We start from the raw sequence: 10,548 nt of genomic DNA, 5'->3' as shown, positions 1-10,548 counted from the left end.
AGCCTCAAGCTGTCCCCCTGGGTAGAGTGCCATGGCATCTCAGCTCACAGCAACCTCCAACTCCTGGGCTCAAGTGAGTCTTCTGTCTCCGCCTCCCAAGTAGCTGGGACTACAGGCCGGCTATTTTTTGGTTGCAGCCGTCATTATTGTTTGGCAGGCCCAGGCTGGATTTGAACCTGCCACCTTGGGTGTACATGGCTGGCGCCTTAGCCACTTGAGCCACAGGCACCTAGCCGGGAGGCTGGTTTTCTGATGGGGCCTGGTGCTGATGGCTCAGTTCTTTCCTTTGGGGAAAAGCAGAGGACCAGAAAGCCAACTGCTCGTCCACCTGCATGAGCTTTAGACTGAAACACAGCGCAGGCCAGCAGGGCAGGCCCTTGAAAAGGCCAGAGCAGCCCGGGTTCGGGGTCTGGAGGACACTGTGTGCAGTTTTCAAGCCTATCCCTTCTCTACTCCCTCATTCTAGAAGGTGCTGGATGAATGCCAGAATCAGCGGGCCTGCCACCTCCTGGTCAATAGCCGTGTATTTGGACCTGACCTTTGTCCAGGAAGCAGTAAATACCTCCTGGTCTCCTTTAAATGCCAGCCTAGTAAGTAACTTCTGAGGGGGGCAGTGTGTTTGGGGTGTGGTTTCCGGTGAACACTCTCTGCCCGTCTGTATTCGTCCAATGTTGAAACTCTTGTTAATAGGAACATGGGGCTCCGTCCTACCTAGTTTTCAGAGAAAGAGAGAGAGTGTGTGCATGCGTGTGTGTACATGCATATATGTGAATTCTTATAAATGCTAAAATGTTTAAAAAATTATTCCCAACATGATGTAAAACTCAGTTGTATTGATGCTAAAAATATCAGGAATGGAGAGAGATTGCAATTTCAGTTTCTTAAAATTCTGCCATCTTGTGTGGAGGCTCATCCCGGACAAAGGGCTGCCTGTGTTTCCTTGAGGACCAGCAGCCCAGTTCCCACCTGAGCCCACCGCCTCAGATCTTTATGAACGCGCTTCTCCCCGCTCACCATGGTGGGGGCTACTTCAGTGGGGTGTCCTCAGGAGAATGAGAGCGGACACCCTCTCTGGAGCTGTCTTCTTTATTCTGATTCTTGTTCGCATCTCCGTATCTCCGTTGAGTTTTGCCATGTCTAATGCGCATCAGTTTTGTGATCCACCCCCTGCTGGCCAAAAGTAATCACTCTTCAGCAAGGAGGGTCCTGCTTCCAGGCGCAGAGGGTCTGCCCAGAAGAAACTGAAGGACACTGTAGCATCAGGGGCTCTCAAGCAACTTGTCACAGAGAATGATAGCGACACGTTTAACCAAAACAGTAAGGAATAAGGATTTAAAAAATTCCCCCGCCACCCTGCACAACTGTTTTTACTATTTGCATTTTGTTCTCTGATATTCCTGCCCTGAAGCCCAGCATTCTCCTAGACACTGGGGTCCTGGGGGCCGGAGATGGGGAGCTCTTGGGCCACATTCTTGGGTGCACATTTGGGGAGTGACCCCTGGATCCATTCAGCAGATTCAGTGGCTTCTTCAAAACCCTCTCCTGCTAGAGCCACGACACCAGATCTCCCTCTGTGGGGGCTCTGCCCAAATGCTATGCCTGCAAACGCACACACATTCACACACTTGTCTGTGAGCGTGCACACACACGCAGAGCAGACAGTCACACATCGTCACACACACTGTTGCGCCTTTATGCCCGCTTGTACACACTGACACATTAAAACTGTCACACACACACACATTATCACACACACACATACACACACCCTACCTCCCTCAGCAGACTTGGGAAAATCAGTTCAGGAGCTGCGTCCTCCCACCACCGAAATCTCAGAAACTGACTGTGCTCTTGACAGTGCCCTTGAGTGCTGTCAGTTCTGCTTTCTTTTTTTCCTTCCACATGTCAGTTCTCTCCTTCCACAGTGAAAAAGAAAACTTATCCAGAAGCAGTCCTTGTTCAGGATGTTAGTGATCGGAGAATTGAGGAGGAAGGAACATGATCGGTTATTGTGATATTCTTTCATATTTTCTACAAGTTTGAGCTTTTTCTTTTTTTTTTTTTTGGTAGAGACAGAGTCTTACTTTATTGCCCTCAGTAGAGTGTCATGGTGTCACACAGCTCACAGCAACCTCCAACTCCTGGGCTTAGGCGGTTCTCTTGCCTCTGCCTCCCAAGTAGCTGGGACTACAGGCGCCTGCCACAATGTCCGACTATTTTTTTGTTGCAGTTTGGCTGGGGCCAGATTTGAACCCATCACCCTGGGTATATGGGGCTGGTGCCCTACCCTCTGAGCCACAAGTGCTGCCTGAGCTTTTTCATTTTTCATAATGAAAAGTTGAGCAAAACAGCCTTAAGGGAAAAAAAAAATAGCCTTTGTAAAATTGGCCGGACCAGGGCTACAGCATCAATGCTACAGTGTGCAGTTAGTTAGTTAGAGACAGAGTCTCATCTGTCACCCAGGTTAGAGTGTCATGGTGTCAGCCTAGCTCACAGCAACCTCAAACTCCTGGGTTCAAGCAAAACTCTTTTTTCAGCCTCCCAAGTAGCTGCGACTACCGGCTACTGCCATGATACCTAGCTAATTTTTCTATTTTTAGTAGAGATAGGATCACTCTTGTTCAGTCTGATCTTAAACTCCTGAGCTCAAGGGATCATCCCACCTCGGCCTCCCAGAGTGCTAGGATCACAGGCATGAGCCACCATGCCCGGCCTAGTCTGTTTATTAATTTCATTTCAGTGAGCACTTATTCAGCACCTACTATGAGCAGTGTTGGTGCCCTGTGGGAAGTGGCACCTCCTTGCTGACTCTTTGCCTGCAGCTCTCTGGCCTCCTGAGGTTCTCCATCCAGTTTCAGCCCCTGCCTGACTCTCTGATCTTTCAGAGATGCCACTACTGCCCCTGGGGGTGTGGGAACAAGTCACTTGCCTCTGTCCCCAGCACTGTCTGTATTCTGTGACATCTGCAGGGAAATTAAGAAATACCACTCTTCGGGGTGTGTTGGTTTGGTTTTCCTCTCAGCTACCAGCGAACTTCACTAGGACTTTCCTTCCCTAGTGTGCACCGTTCTTCCCCCCAACACTCATCCCTCTGGGAATTGAGGTTTCAGCGAGGCTTTGGATTTAGGCATTTCTGGATTCATACCCCTTTCTTCTGTGTAGCTGCTGTGTGACCTTGGATAGCGTAGGGACACTTTCTGAGGCTCCAGAACTCCGAGACATGATGGCAAGTGTCCCTCTGCGTAGGGCTGTCATAAAGACTGTGGGAACACTGCATAAGGTTTAGCACAGGGCCTGTCGGGGCAGGGCTCAGAGATGGGCAGCTCTGTTCCAAGAAGCAGATTCAAGTAATTCTGGGTAAAGATGTGAATGACTGAAATACAGTGGTAGAGCAAGGGTTGGGGGGACTGTCTGCCCTGGGAGCAGGAAATAGCAGGGTACGTTGTCTGTAGAGAACTTCAAAACACAATAAACACCACTCAGTGTCTGTCTGTGTTTAAATATCACTACGCACGGGCAATTGTAGGCAAAATCAGTAATAAAATGCTCTCATCATGGTGGATCCTCCCATGCCCACCTTTGAAAGGCAGCCGCTGGGGACCTGAATGACCCGTGTCCCCCTCTACTTGGTAGAATGAGGAGGGAGAATGCTGTTGGCCTTTAAGCAGAGTCCTGGTTCCCCCTTCCCAGGCTCCTGTCACTCTCTCCATCTGAGCCCCAGGGGTGCTGGCAACTCACTTCTGGAAGGCTGCCCACACCTTCTCTAATCTCAGAGCAACTGGGAACTCTAGCCCAGCCCTGAAACAAATTCTAGTCCTCCAAGAAAAGTAGCAATAATGTTAGTAGTCCCATTGTTTTTCAGAGTGCAGAAATGTCCCTTTAGGTGATGGTGAATTAGCACATTCCTAAGGAACCAAGTATTTCAACGTAAGAGAACAGTCACTCCACATATGTAATGTGACATGCACAGGCCCCCTCCATCTCAGGAGATGATTTGCCCATAATCTGGGAATGAAATCACTGGGCTGTACTTGGAGGTGTTGGGTTACTCTGGGAGGGTTTTACTGGCATCCAGGCTACCTTTAATGAATAGGCTTTAAAAAATCAAAGAGATGTGGCTAATAAATGCATTTCATGGCATGTCTTAAAAAAACTTCTAATTTTTAAAAATTCTGATTAAAAAAGAAAGAAAAAATGAATCTTATTAAAGAAGTTTCCAGTTTGGTGAGATGAAACTTGATTTTGTCCTGCCCTCTCCCACCCTCCTTCCGGGCCAGCTCTGCAACAGGAAGGCATTCTTAGCATTTTTTGGTGCTCTCCTACTTGGAAGGGTGTTGTGGCTCTTTTGGTGTTTCTGGCCGTGCCCTCTTTTTGCATCAGAGGCCATCGTTCCACTGTGCACCTTTGAAGTGAGGCACAATTTTGGTGTTGGTGGGATTTGGCATCTACTCATAAACTCATAAACTGAAGAACTCCTGCCAGTGAGGATATGACTCACCAAAAAGAATCAAACCCTTCGATGTTGGGGTCAGACTTAATGTTCTTTTTATATAGATAAAGAAAACAAAACTTTCCTCAGCTCTAAGTTTAAGCTGTTATATTAAGACTCCAATTGGTGGGTGAAGGGCCTTCAAAACATTTGCTTAGTCACCAATTTAATATTCTGTCCTCGTGGTGGTTCTTTGTGTATGTTAAACTACTAGAGAGGAAGGGGGTTTTGTGAGAGTCTATAGCCTGGTTTCTGCTCTGAGCCTTTCATTATGAATCTTGAATGTTCCCATCATCATGGATGAAAGGACCAAGGTTTACCATCACCAAAGCTGGGGGTAGTCTTGTGATCTTAAAAAATTTTCCTTCCTGTGTTTCAAAAGTTTGGTCTCGCTCCTCTGTTTTTGGTAGAAAGTTGTGGGAATTTATAAGTTACATAAAAGTGGAGTTTATGAGTTTTTGAGAATTACTTCCTTTCATGATTTAAGTTTGGGGTTTAGCACTATTGAATCTGGGAGGTGAAGATTGAGCCCCCCACTGTAGACAGTGTATACAGTTCATGGCTTGCTATGAGGCTTAAGGTGGGAGCTTTGGAATTGTGATTTCAAGCCAAAGTATGAAAGATATTTTACATTTTAGCCCAACAGAACACATACTCACATACACACATACAACTGAAAAAAATATTTTAAATTGTAAAACAGTTTATCCTTTCTTCACATGATACTCTTTAATGTTTTCTAAGGTACTTTATTCTTTTTTTTTTTTTTTTAAGACAGAGTCTCACTCTACTTATCAGGCTGGAGTGCAGAGGTATGATCATAGCTCACCATAACCTCCAATCTTAGGCTCAAGTGATCCTCCCAGCTCAGCCTCCCGAGTAGCTGGGATTGTAGGCACATGCCATCATGCCCTGCTAATTTAAATTTGTTTTTGTGGAGACTGGGTCTCACTATGTTGCCCAAGCTGATCTCAACCTCTTAGCCTCAAATGATCCTCCTGCTTCAGCCTCCTGCAGTGCTGAGATTGTAGATGTGTGCCACTATAATTTTTTAATAATTTTTTTTTTTGAGGCAGAGTCTCACTTTGACACTCTTGGTAGAGTGCTGTGGTGTAATAGCTCACAACAACCTCAAGCTCTTGGGCTCAAGTGATCCTCTTGCCTCAGATTCTTGAGTAGCTAGAACTACAGGTGTCTGCCACAAAGCCTGGCTATTTTTAGAGATGGGGTCTCGATCATACTCAGGCTGGTCTTGAACTCCTGACCTCAAGCAATCCAGCCGCCTCAGCCTCCCAGATTGCTAGAATTATAGGCATGAGCCCCATGCCCACCTAACTTTTTAAATCACTAGTGGACTTCAAATCACAATTTGGAAAACTTTGCTTTGAGGTTTATCATGGACCTAGAATCATGTACTTACAACCCAAGAAATAAATGTGTTAGGAAAACTTGAATGAATGAGGAGCATGAGAGACGGAGGCGGATGGGGGGCTAGTTTTCTTTGCCTGTGGACCCTCTTTCCTCCCCCCCCACCCCTCACCCCCCACCCCCGGCCTATCTATGACAACCTGAGCATCTCCCACTCTTTTAGCTCTTACTTGTGGTTAATTCCAATGCTTGTTTGGCCTCAAGATGCACCTGCCGACTGTGTGGTTGCCTTTCAAAGTAGAAAACCCTAGAACAGGGGATGACAGGTGGAGCTAGCAATTTTTCCTAACAAAATGTTGGGGGCAGGAAAACATATGCAAATAAATGACCGTAGTCCCCTTTATGTTTTGCATTGCTTTTATTTTACAAAATTGATGCTAAGTGACAAACTAGGAGAAGATTTTTCTAACAAAAGAGATAAAAGTTAGTATCCTGGCTCGGCACCTATAGCAGAGTGGTTATGGCGCCAGCCACATACACTGAGGCTGGCAGGTTCAAGTCTAGCCTGGGCCAGCTAAACAACAATGAACAAGAAAATAGCCAGGCGTTGTGGCAGGCACCTACAGTCTCAGCTACTTGGGAGGCTGAGGCAAGAGAATCGCTTAAGCCCAAGAGTTTGAGGTTGCTGTGAGCTGTGACACCATAGCACTCTAGCAAGGGCAACATAGTGAGACTCGGTCTCCAAAAAAAAAAAAGTTAGTAGCCAGAATTTGTGAATCACTCCTACCATGATTTCTAAAAATCCAACACACAATATGTAAAAGATTTGAAGAGGTTGTTCACAGAAGGGCTATTTTGAGTGTTATAGTCATTAGAACATTTAAAGCTGTTAGAACAGGGCCTTGGTGAGAGGAAGTACTCAGTACTCAATGAGTAATAGATACTATAATTTTATTTATTTATTTATTTTATTGTTATTTATTTATTTTTGCAGTTTTTGGCCGGAGCTGGGTTTGAACCCACCACCTCCAGTACATGGGGCTGGTACCCTACTCTTTTGAGCCATAGGCGCCACCCCTATTTATTTATTTTTTTGAGACAGAGCCTCAAGCTGTTGCCCTGGGTAGAGTACTGTAGCATCATAGCTCACAGCAACCTCCAACTCCTGGGCTCAAGCGATTCTCCTGTCAGCCTCCCAAGTAGCTGGGACTGCAAGCCCCCACCACAACGCCCAGCTATTTTTTGGCTGTAGTTGTCATTGTTGTTTGGTAGGCCTGGGCTGGATTTGCCAGCTCTGGTGTATTGGGCTGGAGCCTTAGCCACTTGAGCTATAGGCGCCAAGCCAGCTACTATAATTTTTTTTCAGCTAATATAATTTTGAAACTATCATTATTGGGGTATAATTTACATAGCAAAACATTCACCCCCTTTTAAGTATACAGTTCAATGGTTTTTTTTTTAGTAAATTAACTGAATTGTGCAGCCATGACCACACTCAGCAGCAGAACAATCCTACCCTCTCTTAGTTTCCTGGCGTCCATGTGCTCTTGCCCTTTCACCTCCAGGCTCAGGGGACCACTGATCTATCTTCGGCTCGGACAGGTTTGCCTCATCTGAATATTTCACATAAAAGGAATCATACCATATGGGTCTTTTGTGCCTGGACTATTAGCTGTTACTGCTTTTAAAAATCAAATCATTATTAGATTTTTTTACTAGTTGACTGGTTTGGGGATACATCACTTTTTAAAAAGCCAACAAATCATGTTTTCTTCAGCCGTGCATTTAAAACATTACCACTGTGTGACATTGCAAAGAAAGATTTTACGATGGTAAGGAGATTAAACAAACAAACTTTTCCCTAAGTTCTTTGAGAACAAAGTACGACGTGGTTCAGATCATCCTAACCTAGAATGCACCATCAGCGTGAGGGTCAAGTGTTCCTGGCTTACCAGATTTGGGACAGACGTCTCATGCTTCTCTAAAGAAGGATTCTGAGCAGACACAGTGCCTTGTTTTTGCTCCTTTCCCTAGCAAAGGAAATAATCTGATTTTATATCATCTTTCTTGCTTTTTAAATGCATAAATGGGAAAGCTAGTTATGGAGACGGTGGTGAGATTTAACTGGGCCGTCTCCAGGGCCTTAATGCTTCTATCAGGGAATTCTTGGTCTTGTGTGGGTCCCAAGCCAACACTGGAGAAAAGGCTCCCTTCATTTAAAGAATGTGTGACCTCAGGTGTGGAGAGAGAGAAGCTTCCTTTATGTTCAGTCCCTTTCTGGGACCCCAAACCAAGCAGCGCCCCTGCCTTCACCCTGACCCCCGTCCTCACTTTGCCCCTTCATAGAATTCCTGGGGCTTTGCCCTCGTTGGCAAGCTGCTTCCTACTCCATTCCCGCAGAAAGCTTTTTTTCTAGGGTACGAGACCCCGTGGACTGGCAGGGCCATCTGAATGGCCTCTTTACAGGGTGCAGACCTGGGACCCCGGGGTGAGCAGTGGGACTTGGACAGTGCTCACCGAGTCCCTCTGGGGGAAGCTGATGGTGCCAATTTTTATTTCTGCTTCAGATGAATTAAAAAACAAAACTGTGTGTGAGGACCAGGAGCTGAAACTGCACTGCCACGAATCCAAGTTTCTCAACATCTACTCTGCAGCCTATGGCAGGAGCACCCGGGACGGGGACATCTGCTCCTTGGGCACAGAGCGACTCCCCCCCTTCGGTACGTGATTTTATGTGGTTGCAATTAGGGTGCTGTCCATGTCGTCAGGGCCCTGGCTCCCCATGGACGGAAGCCACGCCGCAGCTAGTGGCTAGGCTGGAGGACAAGCTGCAGGGAGGAGCCACCACACTCTGGGTTCACCTCTTTGTCCTCTAAGTTCCTGATCTGCTGTTGTTCAGTCATTCAACACCGAGGGGTTATTGATCACCTGTCATAGGCATGGGGGAGTCCTCATGACCAATATGGAGTCTATAACTTCGTGGAAATGACCTTCCGACAGTGGACGGGGAGGCCTTGAGAACACAGATAATACATGAGCAAATATGGTGCGTGTCAGGTGCGGAATAGAGAAGTGCTCGGGAGAAAAGCACATCAGAAAGGCAGGGGGAGCAAGCAGGGATGTGCTGTTATATGGGGTGATGGCACGCTGAGCAGAAATGCGGAGGGGCCAAGGGAGTGAGCTGGCAGCTGCTTGGGACGAGTGTCCAAAAAGAGAGAGGATCTAGTTCAAAGCCATGAGACCAGACCATAGCCAGGTGTTTAGTGGCAAGAAGAGCCCCGTGCACCCTTCTTCTTGGAGATGATGGCACAGCAGGGCCTGAGAGCTTCACCCATCAGACCCAGCCGATATCCAGAGAAACAGAACCAACAGGATATGTATATGCGTATTTTTCTGGACAGAGAGAAGTTTTAAGGAATTTGTTCACATGTTGGGGGCTGGCAAGTCTGAAGTCTGCAGAGCAACAGGCTGGAAACTCAGCCAGAATTTCTATGTTGCAGGCTTGAGAAGAAATCCTTGTCGGTAAAACCTAAGTCTTTTCTATTATAGCGCTCAGCTGATTAGACAATGCTCGCCCATATTATAGAGGCTGATCTGCTTTATTCAAAGTCTACAGATCTTAAATGTTAGTCCTAAAAGTACCATCACAGCAACATCTATAGTGTTTGTTTGTTTGTTTTTGAGACAGCGCCTCAAGCTGTCCCCTTGGGTAGAGTGCTGTGGCATCACAGCTCACAGCAACCTCCAACTCCTGGGCTCAAGGGAGTCTCCTGCCTCAGCCTCCCAAGTAGCTGGGACCACAGGCACCCACCACAAGGCCTGGCCATTGTTTGGTTGTAGCCGTCATTGTTGTTTGGCAGGCCCGGGCTGGATTCAAATCCACCACCTTAGGTGTATGTGGCTGGTGCCTTAGCCACTTGAGCCACAGGCACCAAGCCCATCTATAGTGTTTGACTAAACAACTCGTCACTACAGCCTAGTCAAAGTGACATATAAAAATACCCATTGCACTCCTGTCTGTGGAAGTGAAAAGAAGGATCACTATCTGCCTCATACCAGGGATTACGGACCCACCTATAAAACAGCCCAAGGAGTTGCACTTACTGATCAAAATCTAAAATATGCGCCTTCATGTATTAAATGGCTACAGTTTGGCCAGGTCTGGTGGCTCATTTCTATAATCCAGCACTATGGGAGGCCGAGGAGGGAGGATCACTTGAGGCCAGGAGTTTGAGACCAGCCTGGGCAACATAGCAAGATCCTGACTCTAAAGAAAAAAGAAGAAGAAGAAAAATTAGCTGGGTGTGGGCACATCCCTAAAGTTGCAGCTACTCAGGAGGCTGAGATAGGATTACTTGAGCCTAGGAGTTTGAGGATATAGTGAGTTACAGTCATGCCACTACCCTCCAACCTCGACAACAGAGCTGGACCCAGTCTCAAAAATAAATAAATTGCTACAAGTTACTTATGGTTCACATGTGAATCTCAACATAAATTTAAGAATGAAGTGCATGCCTATGTAATATGTTTGACTTGAGAAAAAGAAAAATGAACATTGATGGGGCACACATCTTTGTAGTCCCAGCTACTTGGGAGGCTGAAGCAAGAGAATTGCTTAAGCCCAGAACTTCAAAGCCTGGAAAACAAAGAAAGACTCCAGCTCTAAAAATAATAATAATAATAATAATAAT

At 46.4% G+C, this 10,548-nt stretch overlaps 1 protein-coding gene across 1 annotated transcript in view; it reads left to right on the top strand.

Moving 5' to 3' along the window:
* EVA1C (eva-1 homolog C) overlaps positions 1 to 10,548 on the top strand; it is an 84,336-nt gene that overhangs the window by 42,105 nt on the left and 31,683 nt on the right. The window contains exons 3-4 of the mRNA XM_023517444.1: positions 467 to 590; positions 8,425 to 8,577. Coding sequence (XP_023373212.1) covers positions 467 to 590; positions 8,425 to 8,577 — 277 coding nt within the window. The remainder of the gene's footprint in view (positions 1 to 466; positions 591 to 8,424; positions 8,578 to 10,548) is intronic.

This window comes from Otolemur garnettii, unplaced genomic scaffold (genome assembly GCF_000181295.1).
Source record: "Otolemur garnettii isolate 467f Iridium unplaced genomic scaffold, OtoGar3 scaffold00111, whole genome shotgun sequence".
Lineage (NCBI taxonomy): Eukaryota > Metazoa > Chordata > Mammalia > Primates > Galagidae > Otolemur > Otolemur garnettii.
This window is presented reverse-complemented; position numbering and strand designations above follow the sequence as displayed.